General features: G+C 44.1%; 1 protein-coding gene across 2 annotated transcripts in view; it reads left to right on the top strand.

Moving 5' to 3' along the window:
* LOC137300528 (tryptophan 2,3-dioxygenase-like) overlaps positions 1-22,075 on the top strand; it is a 96,360-nt gene that overhangs the window by 3,869 nt on the left and 70,416 nt on the right. For both annotated transcript variants that reach the window (XR_010958136.1, XM_067969682.1), the window contains exons 2-4: positions 11,325-11,424; positions 16,707-16,797; positions 16,932-17,002. Coding sequence is in view for 1 of the 2 variants with exons in the window: in XM_067969682.1 (XP_067825783.1) it covers positions 11,325-11,424; positions 16,707-16,797; positions 16,932-17,002 (262 nt within the window). In the remaining variant the exon portion in view is untranslated. The remainder of the gene's footprint in view (positions 1-11,324; positions 11,425-16,706; positions 16,798-16,931; positions 17,003-22,075) is intronic.

Here is a 22,075-nt window from a genome sequence, read left to right as displayed (position 1 = left end):
AGCAGCCACCAGTGATTCCTTTAAGAACCACGCCAATGGTATGTTGGCCTTTATTGCAAGAGGGTTGGAGTACAAGAGTAAGGAAGTCTTGCTGTAACTACACAGGGCTTTGGTGAGACCACATTTTGAGTACTGTGTACAGTTTTGGTCTCTTTACCTAATGAACAGAGTATACATGGCGCATGCTCCATTTGTACCTGAAAATTGCAATCAGGGTCCTACCTCCGGCATAAGACCCCAATTTGTATATTTAAGCAGCATCCTGCCTGTTTCAAGCACGTGGGCTGCTCGCCGATTTACATTGCATCAGGCAGGGTGTTAACGGTCGGCCAAGGTGCCCCCCAATTTTCAATTTTTCGGGTGAGGAACAGTTGGCCGGCAGTTGAAAATAGTTTTTCTTTGTTAAATTCTCCAGATATTCATCTTTGATGGTAGCACAAAACAGGCTACAACGAGTCAGGAACCTGTTTTCCACTCGGCCCAATTTTCATTTCATTGAAGTCAACGGAAAAGAGAATCCTGCAGTTAGTAAATTCAGCTGCTGATTCCTTATCGCTCTTTTTGTGCCACCACTGAAGACCAATTTCACCTCCAATAACTCAACAAAATCTCAAGATTCATGCATTCATATGATGTTGTCTTTGAGGATTATCCTGCGTTTTATATTAAACTAGTTTGAACTGAACGAAATGCACCACATAGAGCTAATTATATTCTGGCAGGAGGACGTTTTGGCCAATTATTGGATGCACTTTGAGAATCTGACAGACCCAATGAAAAACCCAGAAATGTCTTCTCATGCATTGTGGTACTGTGTTTGTTTGATTGATAAATATTGCAAATCTCTCGTACAGATTTCTGTGCATGCTGTTAGATGTCGTTAGTAAAAATGAATAACTTCCTGACCCATGAACAAATGTGATAACGTGATGTGACATTTACTTTACCAGCCTCTCAGGCGGATGTAAAAGATCCTATGGCACTATCCAAAGAAGAGTTGGGAGTTTTCCCAGAGTCCTGACCAGTGTTCCTCCTTCAACCAAAAGCAGATAATTTGGTTATTCATTAATTTACTGTTTGTGGGACCCTGTTGTGTGCAAAGTGGATGCTGTGTTTGCCTACATAATAACAGTGACTGCACTTCAAAAGTTAATCCATTGTTTGTAAAGCACTTTGGGACGTCGATGTGATAAGAAGTTGTATAAATACAAGGTTTTTTTTTTAATTAAAAATTAATCCATAAACTGTAAACTTTAATACAGAAGCTGCAACTGTAAATTCTACACGGCTACTGGGAATTTCCCGTTCCGCCAACATAGCTTTGTCAGAAGTGCGGCAGAAATTTGTTTACATGCATAAATTAAGTTTTTACCACACTTCCAGAGGCAGAGCGGCTTAGAGGAAATTCCCATCCTGTGTTTCAGGATTGGAATGTATCTACAGAGCATCTGATTTTCAGTCAAAACCAGTTAAGTTAACGCTGTAGGTTTTGAAGTCATGACCTTCTGACTGGAATGTACTACCAGAGTTCGTAATTAAAGCAGAGACCATGGCAACTTTTTAAAAATAGGTTAGATAGTTGGTTGCAGTAAAAGGGAATAAAGGGATATGGGAACAGGGTGGGCACATGGGATTAAGAATACTGTTTGTATGGAGGATAAACACCAACACAGACTGGTTTGCCCAAACTGCCTGTTTCCATGTTGTAATTTCTATGTACCATTACTGTGTGATTACTAAATTTATATTAATCACTAACTCTGGTAGTAGATTCTATGGGCTCAATTTTTGAGTGAAGTAGCGGGTGCGTTGGGGGCGGGGGGCTCCGAAAATCGTGGAATTCCCGACTGGGTTCCACAGACTTCTGGGTTCCCCATTGACGAGTCTGGGTGCGTGCGTGCCTCCCGAATGCGGAAGTCCCACCGGCAATTAAAGCCGGCGGGATGAGAATTTACATAATTGTTGAGGTAGTTTAAGTATTTGAAGTATATAATTGTCTCCATTTTGGCAGGGGTGCAATTTTGAAGCATCCTCAGCGTGTTTACCGTGCTGTGGGAAACACTCCCTATTGCAACAGATGTGTTTCAGCCAGCAGCCAGTGGGAGATGCAAATGATTATTTGACAGGTGAGGAGAAAATGTCATTTATTGCAGCAGGGCACTGTCACTTCAGAGAAAGTTTTGGCTGCAAGATCTTTGTGTTTTCACTCAAAATTCTTACTTTGCATTCAAAACTCTGCTGTTCAAACATATTTAACTACTTTGCGGACCCGCTCAAACTCTCACCATCAGGATGGGGAGCACCATGACTGCATTCACCACTTCATTAGAAGATGAGCAACATCACCAGCCTCGCCAGGCACGGCGTCCGCCTCTGCCATGTGGTGCTCCACAACACAGTGCTGCACCACAGGCACCTGCACAGGAGCACAGAAGACAACAACAGAGAGAACAACGTCGCAGGAGGCACTACCCTTGCCACAGGGTCTACAGACCGAGGCTCAGCTTCCTGGACCTCTCTGAGGAGCAGTGCATACGTAGGCTCAGAGTCAGTCGCCAGGTCGTCGCAGACATCTGCAGCCTCCTTCACGCTGAGCTGCTCCCGGCTGGGCCGAACAGCATCTCCTTACCTGTCGCTGTCAAATTCAGCACTGCCCTCAACTTCTTCATCTCAGGATCATTCCAGGGTGCCACCAGGGACATCGCCGGAGTCTCTCAGTGGTCTGCACACAAGTGCATAAGGCAGGTCACCAACGGCTTGTTTCGCAGGGCCTCGCACTACGTCAACTTCCCCATGGACGACCTCAGCCAGAGGGAGAGGGCAGTGGGATTCCACGGTGTGGCTGGCTTCCCACGGGTTGCAGGGTGTAATCGATTGCATCCATATAGCGATAAGAGCATCTTAACATGAGCCAGGACTGTTCATCAACAGGAAGGGGTATTACTCCATCAACACTCAGCTTGTTTCTGACCACCATAAAAGATTCCTTCACGTGTGCGCCAGATTCCCTGGCAACTGCCATGATTCTTTCATCCTCCGGGAATCCAACATCCCGCCCCTCTTCCACGCACTGATCACCCTTAAGGGCCGGCTCCTTGGGGATAAGGGATACCCCCTGCAAATGTGGCTCATGACACTTCTGAGGAACCCCATCACCGAGCAACAGCGTCGATATAACGACAGCAACATCGCCACCAGGTCTACAATTGAGCATACTATAGGGCTGCTTGAGATGCAATTTAGGTGCCTTGATCATTCTGGGGGAGTGCTTCAATACGCACCAGACAGAGTGGGACACATTATAGTAGTGATGGCATAACAGAAAGAGGTACCATTGAGGAGGCCCCATCCACATCTGCCACCCACATTGAGGAGGAGGAGGAGGAGGAGGAGGAACCTATGGGCAGAACAGCGGGTCACCTGGCTGCTCGTGAGGCCAGGGAGTCACTGACATGTGAATGGTTCTCCTAACATCAGGGAGTGTGAAGAGTCCAGTCCTCACAGCACCTGGAAAGAGCAGTACCCATAATGGTCCCCCACCCACCCTCCCTGCTCAAAACAGTCCTGCAACTACACATACACCCACTGTAGAGTGACCCAATGGGTGGCATCAAGTGTCGCCGTTCATGGTGAACCTCATGAAAGGGCCTTATTACAGAAGCCAGTCAAGAATGGCCAAGACGTGGCAGTAGTGGTGACAATAATAATATTTAGTGTGAGTTTAACAAAAAGCCAATATAAATAAAAAACATGTCCAACCGTCAAACACCCTTGTGCATCCCCTTCGTGCTTACAAAACCTTCGCCTTTCTCTTCTGACTACTTCCATGTGGTGCATCCCCTGTGGTTCCAGCAGAGGTAGTGGCAGGTTGCTCTTGTTCATGCCCTGACTGATTGGATACTTTGGGCCTACGTCCTCTGGGTTTTGGTGCCCATGAGGGCCCCTCCAAAGACTCCTCCACCTGTACCTGTGCAGGGGCAGACTCGGCCACCTGGAGAGGAGGAAGCATTGCGGTGACTGGTTGAGGGGAGCAAGGGGTGAGACGTTGGAGCGCTTTGAGTAGCGTCCCCACTTCCATGTCCCCTTTCGCCATCATCTCTCCCCTGGGCCAGGCCCACATAATTCCTACCACTCTGTTGGACGACAGTTTGGAGGACATGTGTGAAGCCTTGTAAGGCCAGAGCTAGTGTATCTGTCTGCCTGTTTAAGGCGGCAGAATTTTGTTCACTGTGAGTGCGAACGGCCATTGTCAGGCTCATTTGTGAGCCGTGCTTGAAGCTCAATGGGGGCTAGCCTTCTCTCCATCGCAGACATTCCCACATTTACCTGTGACAGTATCGCAGAGATTCCCTCCCGTACCTGTGCCACCATTCCACTCATGCAGGAGTTGGACTCCTCCATCCTCTGCGCTATTGTGGAGAGTGCGCGTGGCACCTATTCCAGCTGTCCCTCGTTTATTCTCCTTTTAAAGATGGCCCCCAGGGTTCTGCACTTGCGTACAGCTGAGCAGAGCCTGGATAGGAGTGCGCCCACCGACTCGGACTCTCCGTAGCTGCTCCTGCCACCAGTGTCTGCTCATGTCCCAGCCCAGCTGCCATCCCACCTCCATGCTAATATCGGGGCCCATATGCCTCATGACTCTTAAAGAAAAAGCTTTCCTGCTGTCTGTCCGAGATATCGCAAAGTAGAATACCGCATCGCAAAGTAGAATACCGCATCGCAAAGTAGAATACCGCATCGCAAAGTAGAATACCGCATCGCAAAGGAGAATACCCCAATGTACAGCAGGTAGTGAATTTCTTGAGTGCATTCAAGGTAGTTTTTTGGATCAATATGTTCTAGAAACAACAAGAGGGCAGACCATACTAGATTTAGTAATGAGTAATGAGCCAGACTTAGTTAATAATCTAACAATACGGGAAGATTTATCTAACAGTGATCATTAATATGATCAAATTCAGTGTTAGACTTGAAAAGGAGAAAAATAAGAGTTACTAAGATCTTAGCTTTTGATAAGGCTAACTTTAACGGGATGAGACAGAGATTGACAACAACAAACAGTTCAAAACCGTTATTGCGTAAAAATACAGATGAACAGTGGGAGGCGTTCAAAAAAGAATTTAGCGAAGACTAGTATATAACCCTAAGGGATAAGAGCTCTACTTACCAAATAAAACATCCATGGTTGACAAAAGAGGTGAGCGATAACATTAAACTAAAGGATAGAGTGCACAAATGTTCAAAGAATAGTGCAGATAGTGGAGAGCAAGCTAGCTAAAAAACAAAACAGAGAATAGAGGTTAAGGATAGCTACTCAGACGGGCAAAAGGTGGGAAATACTGTTCCGCTGGGATCAGTGCTGGGACCGCTGTTGTTCACAACTAAAATTAACGATTTGGACTCAGGAATCGGAAGTACAATTTCAAAATTTGCGGACGACACAAAATTGGGGGTGCAGTTAATGCAAAGGAAGAATGCGTCAAAATGTAAGACGACATTGCAGAATGTCCATTTTTAACTCACTGAAATTAACCCATCTCCACTTAAGTATTTTTACGCTTAATTGTTCCTTGTCCTTTTCCATAACTATTCTAAACCTAATGATATTATGATCACTGTTCCCCAAATGCTCCCCCACTAAAACATGTTCCACCCGCCCCATTTCATTTCCCAGAACTAGATCCAGCACTGGGCTGGAAACACACTGATCAAAAAAGTTCTCTTTTACACATTTGCTTTAGATACTGTTGGGGGAGATGGCTTATCAGGGGAAAGCAGCAAGAGCCAGGTTCGGGGCACCACGGGTGGCTCTGCTGCACAGGAGGGGAGGAAGAAGAGTGGCAGGGCTATATTGATAGGGGATTCAATTGTAAGGGGAACAGATAGGCGTTTCTGCGGCCGCAAACGAGACTCCAGGATGGTATGTTGCCTCCCTGGTGCTAGGGTCAAGGATGTCATGGAGCGGCTGCAGGGCATTCTGGAGGGGGAGGGTGACCAGCCAGTAGTCGTGGTCCATATTGGTACCAACGACATAGGTTAAAAAAAGGGATGAGGTCCTGCAAGGTGAATTTAAGGAGTTAGGAGATAAATTAAAAAGCAGGACTTCAAAGGTAGTGATCTCAGGATTACTACCGGTGCCACGTGCTAGTGAGTATAGGAACAGGAGAATAGACAGGATGAATGCGTGGCTGCAGGGATGGTGTAGGAGGGAGGGATTTAGATTCCTGGGACATTGGGACCGGTTCTGGGGAAGGTGGGACCTGTACAAGCGGGACGGGTTACACCCGAGCAGGACCGGGACCAATGTCCTCGCGGGGGTGTTTGCTAGTGCTGTTGGGGAAGGTTTAAACTAGAGTGGCAGGGGGATGGGAACCTGAGCGGGGAGTCAGAAGAGAATAAAGTTGAGAGCAGCAAGAGAGGGGAAGACCCAGGGGAAATCTACAATACAAATAGTACAAACAGTTGTGCAAGAACAAGTGAAAGGGAAAAGCGTAGAGCAGCGGAAAGAAAGTATACTTTAGGCACGACAGATAAAATAAAAACTAGAAGGCGTAAGGCGATTAACCCAGCATCAAAGCTGTGGCAGGGGGTTGGGAACCTGAGCAGGGAGACAGAGGAAAGCGTGTCAGGAAGGGACAGAAGGTATGGAGTAAAAGGTAAAGTGTTAAAAAAGGAAAAAGCAGGAACTAAGTGTCACAAAACATATTTGAAATCTCTTTATCTGAATGCACGTAGCATTCGTAACAAAATGGACGAGTTAACGGCACAAATAACTACGTATGGGTATGATCTTGTGGCCATTACAGAAACATGGCTGCAGGGTGACAACGACTGGGAATTAAATATGCCAGGGTATTTAACAATCAGGAAGGACAGGCAGGAAGGAAGGGGAGGTGGGGTGGCTATGTTAATAAAGGAAGGAATCACTGTAATACAGAGAAATGATATTGGGACAAAGGATCAGGACAATGAAACAGTTTGGGTAGAGATAAGGATTAATAAGGGGAAAAAAACACTAATGGGCATAGTATATAGGTCTCCGAATAGTTGCAACTCTGCTGGAAGAAGTATTAATCAGGAAATAGTCGGGGCATGTAATAAGGGAGCAGCTACAATTATGGGGGATTTTAACGATCATATTAACTGGACAACTCAAATTGGGCAGGGCAGCCTTGAGGAAGAGTTTATTGAGTGTGTTAGGGATGGATTTCTTGAGCAGTATGTAATTGATCCTACAAGGGGGCAAGCAACCTTGGACCTGGTCCTGTGTAATGAGCCAGGATTAATTAATAATGTCCTAGTTAAGGATCCCCTTGGAATGAGTGACCATAACATGGTTACATTCCATATCCAATTAGAGGGTGAGAAGGTTGGTTCTCAAACAAGTGCACTGAGCTTGAATAAAGGAGACTATGATGGTACGAGAGCAGAATTGATTAAAATGGACTGGGAAAATAGATTAAAGGGTAAGACGGTACATGAGCAGAGGTGTTCATTTAAGGAGTTATTTTCAAAAAATATATATTCCACTGAGGAAAAAAGGGTGTAAAAGAAATGACAGCCATCTGTGGCTAAGTAAAGAAATTAAGGATAGTATCCGACTAAAAACAAGGACATATAAGGTAGCCAAACTTAATGGGAGGATAGAAGATTGGGAAGTCTTCAAAAGACAGCAAAAAGTAACGAAAGGATTGATTAAGAAATGGAAGATAGATTATGAAAATAAATTAGCAAAAAATATAAAAACAGATAACAATAGTTTCTATAGTTATACAAAAAGAAAAAGGGTGGCTAAGGCAAAAGTAGGTCCCTGAGAGGATGAGACCGGGAAATTAATGGTGGGAAACATGGAGATGGCAAAAATGCTGAACAAATATTTTGATTCAGTCTTTGCGGCAGAGGACACTAAGAATATCCCAACACTGGACAAACAGGGGGCTCTAGAGGGGGAGGAGCTTAATACGATTAAAATCACTCAGGAATTGGTACTCAGTAAATTAATGGGACTCAAGGCGGATAAATCCCTTGGACCTGATGGCTTACATCCTAGGGTCTTGAGGGAAGTGGCAGTCGGGATTGTGGATGCTTTGGTAATAATTTTCCAAAATTCTCTGGACTCGGCAAAGGTCCCGGCAGATTGGAAAACTCCTAATGTAACACCCTTATTTAAAAAGGGTAGTAGGCAGAAGGCTGGAAATTATAGACCAGTTAGCCTAACATCTGTGGTGGGTAAAATTTTGGAGTCTATTATTAAGGAGACAGTCGTGGAACATTTGGATAAACATAATTTAATGGGACAAAGTCAGCATGGCTTTATGAAGGGGAAGTCATGTCTGACAAATTTGCTTGAGTTCTTTGAGGACATAACGTACGGGGTGGATAAAGGGGAACCAGTGGACGTAGTGTATTTAGACTTCCAGAAGGCATTCGACAAGGTGCCACATAAAAGATTATTGCTCAAGATAAAGAATCACTGGATTGGGGGTAATATTCTGGCATGGGTGGAGGATTGGTTATCTAACAGGAAGCAGAGAGTTGGGATAAATGGTTCATTCTTGGACTGGCAACCACTAGCCAGTGGTGTTCCGCAGGGGTCGGTGCTGGGTCCCCAACTCTTTACAATCTATATTAACGATTTGGAGGAGGGGACCGAGTGTAACATATCAGAGTTTGCAGATGATACAAAGATGGGAGGGAAAGTAGAGAGTGAGGAGGACATAAAAAATCTACAAGGGGATATAGACAGGCTGGGTGAGTGGGCGGAGATTTGGCAGATGCAATACAATATTGGAAAATGTGAGGTTATGCACTTTGGCAGGAAAAATCAGAGAGCAAGTTATTATCTTAATGGCGAGAAACTGGAAAGTACTGCAGTACAAAGGAATCTGGGGGTCCTAGTGCAAGAAAATCAAAAAGTTAGTATGCAGGTGCAGCAGGTGATCAAGAAGGCCAACAGAATGTTGGCTTTTATTGCTGGGGGATAGAATATAAAAACAGGGAGGTATTGCTGCAGTTATATAAGGTATTGGTGAGACCGCACCTGGAATATTGCATACAGTTTTGGTGTCCATACTTTAGAAAAGACATACTTGCTCTCGAGGCAGTACAAAGAAGGTTCACTCGGTTAATCCTGGGGATGAGGGGGTGGACATATTGAGGAGAGGTTGAGTAGATTGGGACTCTACTCATTGGAGTTCAAAAGAATGAGAGGCGATCTTATTGAAACATATAAGATTGTGAAGGGGCTTGATCGGGTGGATGCGGTAAGGATGTTCCCAAGGTTGGGTGAAACTAGAACTAGGGGACATAATCTTAGAATAAGGGGCTGCTCTTTCAAAACTGAGATGAGGAGAAACTTCTTCACTCAGAGTGTGTGGAATTTGCTGCCCCAGGAAGCTGTGGAAGTTACATCATTAAATAAATTTAAAACAGAAATCGACAGTTTCTTAGAAGTAAAGGGAATTAGGGGTTACGGGGAGCGGGCAGGAAATTGGACATGAATTTAAATTTGAGGTTAGGATCAGATCAGCCATGATCTTATTGAATGGCGGAGCAGGCTCGAGGGGCCGATTGGCCTACTCCTGCTCCTATTTCTTTTGTTCTTATTTCAGGAATTCTACCCCCTCTTTGCTATCTACATGGTTACTATCCCAGTCTATATTGGGATAATTGAAGTCCCCCATTATCACTGCTCTGTAGCTCTTGCGTCTTTCTGTAATTTTCCTGCAAATTTGCTCCTCTATCTCCTTCCCACTATTTGGTGGCCTCTAGTATATAGACCCATGAGTGTAATAGTTCCTCTATTGTTCCCTAATTCTAACCAAATAGTTTCTGTCTTTGACCCCTCGACTACATCATCCTTTTCCAGTGCTATAGCTCCTTTTGATCAATACTGCCACCCACCCCTCCCCCCCATCATTCCTGCATACCTTGTAACCAGGAATATTAAGTAACCAATCCTCCCCTTCTTTGAGCCAGGTCTCTGTTATTGCCACTATATCATAGTCGCATGTGGCGACTTGAGCCTGTAGCTCACCAACTTTTTTTTTTATTCGTTCATGGGATGTGGGCGTCGCTGGCGAGGCCAGCATTTATTGCCCATTCCTAATTGCCCTTGAGAAGGTGGTGGTGAGCCGCCTTCCTGAACCGCTGCAGTCCATGTGGTGAAGGTTCTCCCACAGTGCAGTTAGGAAGGGAGTTCCAGGATTTTGACCTGGCGATGATGAAGGAACGGCGATACATTTCCAAGTTCGGATGGTGTGTGACTTGGAGGGGAACGTGCAGGTGGTGTTGTTCCCATGTGCCTGCTGCTCTTGTCCTTCTAGGTGGTAGAGATCGCTGCTTTGGAAGGTGCTGTCGAAGGAGCCTTGGCGAGTTGCTGCAGTGCATCCTGTAGATGGTACACACTGCAGCCACAGTGCGCCGGTGGTGAAGGGAGTGAATGTTTAGGGTGGTGGATGGGGTGCTAATCAACCGGGCTGCTTTGTCCTGGATGGTGTTGAGCTTCTTGAGTGTTGTTGGAGCTGCACTCATCCAGGCAAGTGGAGAGTATTCCATCACACTCCTGACTTGTGCCTTGTAGATGGTGGAACGGCTTTGGGGAGTCAGGAGCTGAGACAATCGCCGCAGAATACCCAGCCTCTGACCTGCTCTTGTGGCCACAGTTTTTATGTGGCTGGTCCAGTTAAGTACCATGCTACGTGCATTTACACACATGCACTCCAATTTCATTTTAGACTGCATCGCATTTGTCCCCCACCTGATCCCTCATATTTCTGAACTATTCTTTACTCTAATGCTACTTATCCCACCCAGACCTCTGTGCACCTTGTTTCTCCTCTCTAATGTTTCATCCTGGTGCCCATCCCCCAGCCAAATTAGTTTAAACCCTCCCCCATAGCACTTATTAACCTCCCCGCAAGGATATTGGTCCCAGCTCTGTTGAGGTGCAACCCATCCATCTTGAACAGATCCCTCCTGCCCCAGAACTGGTCCCAATGCCCCAGAAAGCCAAAGTCCTTCCTCCTGCACCATTCCTCCAGCCACACATTAACCTGTCTTATTTTACTGCTCCTACACTGACTAGCGCGTAGCACTGGGAGTATCCAGATATTCCTACCTTTGTGGTCCTGCTTTTTAACTTCCTCCCTTGCTCTTGAAACTTTGACTGCAGGACGTCAACATTTTTCCTTCCTATGTCGTTGGTTCCACTTCTGGCTATTCCCCTTCCCCCCTCAAAATGTTCTGCACCCTCTCAGTGCAGAGTACCCCATTACGCAGCAGAGTACCGCATTATGTTGTAACTTGTGGCAACTTTCTTTCAGACATCCATCTCCTTCAGAGCTGCAGGAAAACTGTGACACATCACAAGATGGGGCAAACAAAGCAAGTAAAGGTGGATTGATATATGGGGACTATTTGCAGGTATGTTTAAGGATTTCATTGCAATGTTATCCCTGAGCCAATTCTCCCTTTTTAACTCCAAAAGAATAATCCATGCTTGTGTGTGTGTTTTCATGAAAGTTCATGTGTGCAGTTGATCAACCCTACAGGATTGCACCCTTCCTCACAATATCAGAAACAAGCCAAGTTTTAGAGAAAGTTAAAAATACCTCAGCACAGCTTTCTCGGAAATAGCATTTTTAAATTGACTATATTTATTTTTGTTACTATAATTTGTAAAATTCAAAATTTACTTTTTGTAGTAGAATCATAGAAAGGTTACTGCATGGAAGGAGGCCATTCGGCCCATCGAATCCATGCCGGCTCTATGCAAGAGCAATCCAGCGAGTCCCACTCCCCCGCCCTATCACCGTAGCCCTGCAAATTTTTTCCTTTCAAGTACTTATCCAGTTCCCTTTTGAAAGCTATGATTAAATCTGCCTCCACCATCCCTCCTGGCAGTGCATTCCAGATCCTGACCACTCACTGTGTAAAAAAGTTTTTCCTCATGTCACCTTTGGTTCTTTTGCCAATCACCTTTAAATCTCTGTCCTCTGGTTCTTGACCCTTCTGCCAATGGGAAAAGTTTCTCTCTATCTATTCTGTCTGGACCCTTCATGATTTTTAATACCTCCATCAAATCTCCTCTCAACCTTCTCTGTTCCAAGGAGAATAACCCCAGCTTCTCCAGTCTATCCACGTAACTAAAGTCCCACATCCCTGGAATCATTCTCGTAAATCTTTTCTGCACCCTCTCTAAGGCCTTCACATCTTTCCTAAACTGCGGTGCCCAGAACTGGACACAATACTCCAGTTGTGGTTGAACCAGTGTTTTATAAAGGTTCATCATGACCTCTTTGCTTTTGTACTCTATGCCTCTATTTATAACCGCTTTCTCAACCTGCCCTGCCACTTTCAACGGCTTGTGCACATTTATCTCCAGATCTCTCTGTTCTGTACCCTTTTTAGAATTGTGCCCTCTAGTTTATATTGTCTTTCCTCGTTCTTCCTACCTAAATGCATCAATTCGCATTTTTCTGCGTTAAATTTCATCTGCCACGTGTCTGCCCATTCCACCAGCCTGTCTATGTCCTCTTGAAGTCTATCACTATCCTCCTCACTGTTCACTATCCTTCCAAGTTTTGTGTCATCTGCAAATTTGGAAATTGTGCCCTATACTCCCAAGTCCAAGTCATTAATAAATATCAAGAAAAGCAGCGGTCCTAGTACCGACCCCTGGGGAATACCACTGTATACTTCCCTCTAATCCGAAAAACAACCGTTTACCACTATTCTCTGCTTCCTGTTACTTAGCCAATTCTGTATTCATGCTGTATTCCATGGGTTTCAATCTTGATGACAAGCCTATTATGCGGCACTTTATCAAACGCCTTTTGAAAGTCCATATACACCACATCAACCACACTGCCCTCAGCGATCCTCTCTGTTACCTCATCAAAAAATTCTGTCAAGTTAGTTAAACACGATTTGCCTTTAACAAATTCGTGCTGGCTTTCCCTAATCAAATGAGAAAAAGGATTCAAATTTCATAATTTGCCTGGTTGATCTCTGTGGCAGTGCACATAGAGGGCTAGATTTTAACTTGTGTGATAGTGAATCGGCAGCCTGTTTTACATCTCTCCTGATTTTTATCACCAGTGGAAATCAGCAGAGATTTAAAATGAGCTGCTGACTCGCTATCACCTGTTTTACACTATCTCTCAGTCAAGATCTACCCCAAATCATCAAAACCAAGTGTAGTCTTTAGCAATGTAGGTTTAGATGGTGGGGCATAATTGCACCACAACATACAAACATTATTCAGTACTAAAATTAACATTTAATTTGTCCAGCATGACTTGATAATCACACTAGTTATAACTCAGTTGACAAGGAGAAATATAAGCAGGAATACAGACATACAAAAACTTTAAAAAATATATAAAATCACACAAATTAAGAGGATTGACTTTATTCCTTATACAGCTTAACACATCATGGAGGAATGGGTAGGGAAGCAGCAGCAAAAAGACAAAATGATACCCAAAAAAACAAAAATGTAATCTGCCAGCCACCACTTTCACAACACAAAACTTTAAACACCCGGAACAATCTTCACAAATAATGCCCTAAACAGGTACAAAACTAATTTCTACACATCATAAACAGTGCAAAAAAAGAAAATATTAATGTGCTTGACATTAAAATGAACTTCTCATTTATCCGCTCAGCCACCCAGCCACCACAACTTCATAAATTGCACCAGATATAAATTGGGTCATGTGGATATGTTTCTTAATGAATACTTTGCATCTGTCTTCACAAAAGAGGGGGATGTGCAAAGATTGTAGTTAAGGAGGAGGAGTGTGAAATATTGAATGGGATAAACATAGGGAGAAAGGAATTATCAAGGTGATTAGCATCTTTGAAAGTAGATATATCACCAGGCCCGGATGAAATGGATCCCAGGCTGCTAAGAGAAGCAAGAGAGGAAATAACAGAAGGTCTGACCATCATTTTCCAAATCTCCCTGGCTATAGGCATGGTGTCGGAGGATTGGAGGACTGCTAATGTAGTATCGTTATTTAAAAAGGGAGAAAGAGATAGAACAAATAATTATAAGCCAGTCAGTCTAACCTCGGTAGTGGGCAAATTATTGGAATCGATTCTGAAGGACAGCATAAATCTTCATTTAGAATGGCATGGATTAATCAAGGACAGTCAGCATGGATCTGTTAAGGGAAGGTCGTGTCTGACTAACCTGATTGAATTTTTTGAGCAGGTAAGAAGGAGGGTCGATGAGGGCAACGAGTTTGATGTAGTGTACATGGATTTTAGCCAGGTCCCACATGGCAGACTGGTCAAAAAGTAAAAGCCCATGGGATCCAAGGGAAAGTGGCTAGTTGGATCCAAAATTGGCTCAGTAGCTGGAAGCAAAGGGTAATGGTTGACTGGTGTTTTTGCGACTGGAAGGCAGTTTCCAGTGGGGTCACGCAAGGCTCAGTACTAGGTCCCTTGCTTTTCGTGACTTATATTAGTGATTTGGACTTGAATGTGGGGGGCTTGATCAAGAAGTTTGCAGATGATACAAAAATTGGCCATGTGGTTGATAGTGAGGAGGAAAGCTGTAGACTGTAGGAAGATAGCAATGGATTGGTCATGTGGGCAGAAAAGTGGTAAATGGAATTCAATCCAAAGAAGGGTGAGGTAATGCGTTTGGGGAGGGCAAACAAGGCAAGGGAATACACAATAAATGGGAGGATATTGAGAGGTGTAGATGAACAAAGGGACCTTGGAGTGTATGTCCACAGATCCCTGAAGGTAGCAGGACAGATAGATAAGGTGGTTAAAAAGCCATATGGAATACTTTCCTTTGTTAGCCGATGCATAGAATATAAGAGCAAGAAGGTTATGCTAGAATTGTATAAAACATTGGTTAGGCCACAGCTTCAGTACTGCATACAGTTCTGGTCACTACATTACAGGAAAGATGTACTTGCACTAGAGAGGGTACAGAAGAGATTTACAAGGATGTTGCCAAGGCTGCAGAATTTTAGCTATGAGAACAGATTGGATAGGCTGGGGTTGTTTTCTTTGGAACAAAGGAGGCTGAGGAGAGATTTAATTGAGGTGTATAAAATTATGAGGGGCCTAGATAGAGTGGATAGGGAGGACCAACTTCCCTTAGCATTGGGTTCAGTGACCAGGGGGTATAGATTTAAAGTCATTGGTAGAAGGATTAGATAGGAGCTGAAGAGAATTTTTTTTTACCCACAGGGTGGTGGGGGTCTGGAACTCACTGCCTTAAAGGGTGGTAGAGGCAGAAACACTCAACTCATTTTAAAAAGTAGAATCATAGAAAGGTTACAGGGCGGAAGGAGGTCATTTGGCCCATTGCGTCCGCGCTGGCTCTATGCAAGAGCAATCCAGCTAGTCCTACTCCCCTGCCCTATCCCCGTAGCCCTGCAATTTTTTTACTCTCAAGTACTTATCCGGTTCCCTTTTGAAAGCCATGATTGAATCTGCCTCCACCACCCCCTCGGGCAATGCATTCCAGATCCTAACCATCGCTGTGTAAAAAAGTTATTCCTCATGTCACCCTTGGTTCTTTTGCCGATCACCTTAAATCTATGCCCTCTGGTTCTTGACCCATACGCCAATGGGAACAGTTTCTCTCTATCTACTCTGTCTAGACCCTTCATGATTTTGAATACCTCTATCAAATCTCCTTGCAACCTTCTCTGTTCCAAGGAGAATAACCCTAGCTTCTCCAATCTATCAACGTAACTAAGTACTTGGATGAGCACTTGAAGTGCCATAGCCTACAGGGCTACCGACCAAGTGCTGGAAAGTGGGATTAAGTTGGATAGCTCTTTTTCGGCCGGCACGGACACGATGGGCTGAATGGCCTCCTTTTGTGCTGTAACTTTCTATGATTCAATGATTTTAAAAAAGCAGAAAATTAAAAAGGTTTCTTTTTAATATGTTTTTATCTACTCAGTGAGTGTTGGGAAGTCAGAGGCCCCCTCACCCTCAGCTAGTTTCTCTTTTCTCTGCTTCACCTCCGACTTTACCCCCTATCAGTTTCTCTGAGACTTTTCTTTCAAAGTTCAACTTGTTTTTATAAAAATCAAATTAGAATGATGGAAAAGAACTGGTTGTCGCTTGCTCTCTCCCTCTGTCTCATAGGTGTTATAAATTAGAATCCTTTTCCACAGCTTTAAGCCATTAGCATTGTTTGTTTCTGTCAACAAAACATAGTTGAGGTAATTGGCTACTTTCAAAATTCAACTATTTTTATTTGAAAATTGTGGTAACATTAAAAGAAGAAAGACACTGACCTGAAATTTCCATGGGGGTTCCCCAAATTTCCACTGCAATTTCAGGTGGGCGGCTTAGCTGCCTGATCAGAAGTGCCGGTAAAAATCAGAAACAGCGAGATCCAGACGGGTCATCATAGAATCATACAGCACAGGAGGCAGACACCCTGGAGAACCATCATAAACAACCATTCCTCCAGGGTTCCCACTGATCTTTCCAGTGGGAAATTGGGGAATCCCCACAGAAATTCTGCCTGACTCTCTCTCAGCACCCTCTTTCAGTCTGATTGCAAGCTTCTCTCAGTTTAATATATCTGCTTAAGTTTATAGGGCACAGAATAAAAGCTGCAACAGGTATGTAATCAGAACACTTGTTTTCTCTCTCTCTCACACACACACTCTTTTTGTGCTGAAGTTTAAACTTGATGCATTCTTTCTTTAAAGTTGGATAAAATAATAAATGCACAAGAACTACAAAGTGTGAAGAACGGAAATAAAATACACGATGAACACCTTTTTATTATAACCCACCAAGGTGAGGTGCTAATGTTACTATATTAATAACAGAAAATAAGTTGACATTTGCAAATTATTCACTGAATAATTTGGCATTAATTCAATAAATTATTAGTAATTTTAAATGATTTTTTTTACATATATAAATTGCAGCTTATGAATTGTGGTTCAAGCAGATCCTTTGGGAATTGGATTCAGTTCGTGAAATATTCCAGAATGGTCAGGTGAGTATTTTACATTTGTACTTAATTTCTGTAAATTTTAGTGGGTGGAGGAGGGACTGTAAAACAATGGGGTGGATTTTAACCTTCTGACCCAGTTTCTGCTGGGTGAGCAAACAGTTAAAATCCACTGGATGACTTACCTGCTAGGAGCAGGGAAATGGGACTAATTGGATAGATCTTTCAAAGAGCAGGCACAGGCATGATGGGCCGATTGGCCTCCTGTGCTGTATGATTCTATGATGACCCGTCTGGATCTCGCTGTTTCTGATTTTTACCGACACTTCTGATCAGGCAGCTAAGCCGCCCACCTGAAGCCGGCAGGGTCCTTCCTTAAATATGTAGATCTTTGAACAATGATGTTATCAGGCCCCAATTGTACTTTTAACTCCAGCCTGAGCAGTGAAGACCTGTCAGAAGAGGATAGAAGCAGAGAGGCCATTTAAGGTGAGCTTTTTACTTCAATTTGTGGGGCCAAAAGGAGTGCTCCTCCGGGCCCCAATATGAAAGTTTAGGATAGCCCTGCCCCAGACTCTTCCCCCCCCCCCCCCCCCGCCCAACCTATCGCAAGATGCCCCTGGACCCCCCACCCCCCAATCCCCACACTTACCTGAGTGCCAGTGGGCGGCCGAGGCCACCTGATTTTCCACTTCCCATTCTACCAACTTATTCATCAAGCATTCTACAATGCAGAACACAACAAAAAACATTCCTTGTAATCATTAAGCAGGCTTCAACATAACTGGTGTACCATAGTAAATTATTTTGTATGTGATTGAATGGATTTATTGAAAAGTTAGAAAATATCTGCCACTGCAAGATCTCTGTCTCTGCCTGTGTTTGCCGACAATCAATTTGAGCAGCTAGAGTGTTTACCTCACCTGGGTTGCCAGGAAGTGTAGTAGAGGCCACGACAATGAACTCAATTAAGAACCTTCGAGATAAAGTAATGGGAAGATAATAAGGTTGATAGTCTGGCTGTATGAGATTAAGTAGGTTGAAGGGCATTGTTCATTCTTACCGATCTTGTGAATTTATATCGAGGAAGCTTAATAAAAGTGCCGGACCATTCTTCTGCTTTTAAACACAATGGCCTGGAATTCCCACTAGGGTTCATCTGCTCTCCTGCCATAACTTCAGTGGGAGATCAGCTGAACCCCCGGAGAAGTAACGTATAACAAAAATGGCTGTTTTCGTTGTTTCTCCTGGGGTTCTGCCAATCTCCCACCGAGTTCAGGATAATCCCCGTGGAAATTCAGGGCCAATAACTTACTTCGAAATTTTGATTAACATCGCATTAATAAATTTATCAAAAACATGCAGCTGCGGAGATGCCAGTTGGCCACTCACAGCTCAAGGTTACACATGCAGAGAGGCTTGGAGAAACATTGTAAGAAAGTCAGGAAGTTACATTGTTGTTTGAGTTGGAGCTGGGAAAACATCATGATCGTGCATGTGTATACCAGTGACATTTTTTTAAAGAACAGTGAGGAACACGAAGCTCCCAGGCTGTACATGCACACAGGTGTGGAAAACATAATGAGCCAAGAGTCCAGATGAAGCATCAGAGCTTTGGGAACAGAGCAGAAAGCAAGCCTGAGATTCCTCAGAGGAGAGGCCTGTCTGTTAGCAAGTTGGTGAAGCTATTGGAACTTTGGAACTTTTGTGTTTTAGAAAAAAATAAATTCATAGAATGATTACAGCACAGAAAGAGGCCAATCAGTCCATCAAGCCCGTGCCTGCTCTTTGAAAGAACAATCCAGTTAGTCCCACTCTTTCCCCGTAGCCCTGCATATTACTTCCTTTCAAGTATTTATCTAGTTCCTTTTTGAAAGCCATGATTGAATCTGCTTCCACCATCCTTTCAAGCAGTGCATTCCAGATCATAACTACTCGCTGCATAAAAAAGTTCTTCCTCATGTCGCCATTGGTTCTTTTGCCAATTACCTTAAATCTGTGTCCTCTGGTTCTCGACCCTAATGCCAATGGGCACGGTCTCTCTTTATTTACTTTATCTAAACCCTTCATGATTTTGAACACTGCTACCAAATCTCCTCTCAATCTTCACTGCTCTAAGAAGAACATAGAATCATAGAAAGAATCATAGAAAAGTTACGGCACAGAAGCAGGCCATTCGGCCCATTGTGTCCGTGCCGGCTGAGAAACAAGCCACCCAGCCTAATCCCACTTTCCCGCATCTGGTCTGCAGCCCTGCAGATCACGGCTCTTCAGGTGCACATCCAGGTATCTTTTAAATGAATTGAGGGTTTCTGCCTCTACCACCCTAACAGGCAGTGAATTCCAGACCCCCACCACCCTCTGGGTGAAAATCTTTTTCCTCATTTCCGCTCTAATCCTTCTACCAATCACTTTAAATATATGCCTCCTGGTTATTGACCCCTCCACTAAGGGAAATAGGTCCTTCCTATCCACTCTATCGAGGCTCCTCATAATTTTGTACACCTCAATCAAATCACCCCTCAGCATCCTCTAGGAACATAGGAACATAGGAACAGGAGTAGGCCATTCAGCCCCTCATGCCTGCTCCGACATTTGATAAGATCATGGCTGATCTGTGATCTAACTCCATATACCTGCCTTTGGCCCATATCCCTTAATACCTTTGGTTGCCAAAAAGCTATCTATCTCAGATTTAAATTTAGTAATTGAGCTAGTATCAATTACCGTTTGTGGAAGAGAGTTCCAAACTTCTACAACCCTTTGTGTGTAGAAATGTTTTCTAATCTCGCTCCTGAAAGGTCTGGCTCTAATTTTTAGACTGTGCCCCCTACTCCTAGAATACCCAACCAGCGTAAATAGTTTCTCTCTATCCACCCTATCTGTTCCCCTTAATATCTTATAAACTTCGATCAGATCACCTTCGAAACTCTAGAGAATACAACCCCAATTTGTGTAATCTCTCCTCATAACTTAACCCTTGAAGTCCGGGTATCATTCTAATAAACCTACACTGCACTCCCTCCAAAGCCAATATGTCCTTCCGAAGGTGGGGTGCCCAGAACTGCTCACAGTACTCCAGGTGCGGTCTAACCAGGGTTTTGTATAGCTGCAGCATAACTTCTGCCCCCTTGTACTCTAGTCCTCTAGATATAAAGGCCAACATTCCATTAGCCTTCTTGATTATTTTCTGCACCTGTTCATGACACTTCAATGATCTATGTACCTGAACCCCTAAGTCCCTTTGGACATCCACTGTTTTTAACTTTTTACCATTTAGAAAGTACCCTGTTCTATCCTTTTTTGATCCAAAGTGGATGACCTCACATTTGTCTACATTGAATTCCATTTGCCACAGTTTTGCCCATTCACCTAATCTATCAATATCGCTTTGTAATTTTATGTTTTCATCTACACTGCTTACAATGCCACAATCCTAGCTTCTCCAGTCTATCCACATAACTGAAATCCCTCATCCCTGGAACCATTCTAGGAAATCTTTTCTGGACCCACCAAGGCCTCTGCATCCTTCCTAAAGTGCGGTGCCCTGAATTGGACACAATACTCCAGTTGTGGCCAACCCAGTGTTTTATAAAGGTTCAACATAACTTCCTTGCTTTTGTGCCCTGTGCCACTATTTATAAAGGTCCAGGATCGCGTATGCTTTTTAAACCACTTTCTCAACCTGTCCTGCAGCCTTCAAAGATTTGTATACATATACCCCCAGGGCTCTCTGTTCCTGCACCCCCTTTACAATTGTACCATTTAGTTTATATTGCCACTCGTCGTTCTTCCTGCCAAAATGTATCACTTCACAATTCTCTGTTAAATTTTATCTGCCATGTGTCCCACCATTGCACCAGTCTGTTTATGTCCTCTTGGAGTCTATTACTATCCTCCTCACTGTTTACTACACTGCCAAGTTGTGTGTCATCTCCATATTTTGAAACTGTGCCCTGTACACCCAAGTCCAAGTCATTAATATATATCAATAAAAGCAGTGGTCCTAGTGCCAACCCCTGGGGAACACCACTGTACACGTTTATCCAGTCCGAAAAACAACCGTTCACCACTACTCTCTGTTAGCCAATTTCGCATCCATGCTGTCTCTGCCCCTTTTATTCCATGGGCTTCAATTTTGCTGACAAGCCTATTATGTGGCACACAGAAACATAGAAAATAGGAGCAAGAGTAGGCCATCCGGCCCTTTGGGCCTGCTCCACCATTCAAAATGACCATGGCTGGTCGTCTAACTCAGTACCCTGTTCCCGCTTTTTCCCCATATCCCTTGATCCCTTTAGCATTAAGAAATATATCTACCTCCTTCTTGAATACATCTAATGACTTGGCCTCCACTGCTTTCTGTGGTAGAGAATTCCACAAGCTCCCCACCCTCTGAGCGCAGAAATTTCTCCTCATCTCGGTTCTAAATGGCATACCCCGTATCCTGGGACTGTGACCCCTGGTTCTGGACTCCCCAGCCATCAGGAACATCTTCCCTGCATCTAGTCTGTCCAGTCCTGTTAGAATTTTGTATGTTTCGATGAGATCACCTCTCATTCTTCTAAACTCTAGTGAATATCGGCCTGGCCGACCCAATCTCTCCTCATACGTCAGTCCTGCCATCCCAGGAATCAGTCTGGTAAACATTTGTTGCACTCCCTCCATGGCAAGGACATCCTTCCTCAGATAAGGAGACCAAAACTGCACACAATGCTCCAGATGTGGTCTCACCAAGGCCCTGTATAACTGCAGTAAGACATCCCTGCTCCTGTACTCAAATCCTCTTGCAATGAAGGCCAACATACCATTCGCCTTCCTAACTGCTTGCTGCACCTGAATGCTCGCTTTCAGCGACTGGTGTACAAGGACATCCAGGTCTCGTTGCACCTCCCCTTTTCCCAATCTACCACCATTCAGATAATAATCTGCCTTTCTGTTTTTACAACCAAAGTGGATAACCTCACATTTATCCACGTTATACTGCATCTGCCATGTTCTTGCCCACTCACCCAACTTATCTAAATCACATTGGAGCCTCTTTGCATCCTCCTCACAGCTCACATTCCACCCCAGATTTGTGTCATCTGCAAACTTGGAAATGTGACCTTTAGTTTC

The sequence above is a fragment of the Heptranchias perlo genome, chromosome 1, assembly GCF_035084215.1.
Source record: "Heptranchias perlo isolate sHepPer1 chromosome 1, sHepPer1.hap1, whole genome shotgun sequence".
In the NCBI taxonomy this organism is placed as follows: Eukaryota; Metazoa; Chordata; class Chondrichthyes; order Hexanchiformes; family Hexanchidae; genus Heptranchias; species Heptranchias perlo.
The sequence above is the reverse complement of the archived record's forward strand: the minus strand, read 5'-3'. Positions and strand labels throughout refer to the sequence as shown.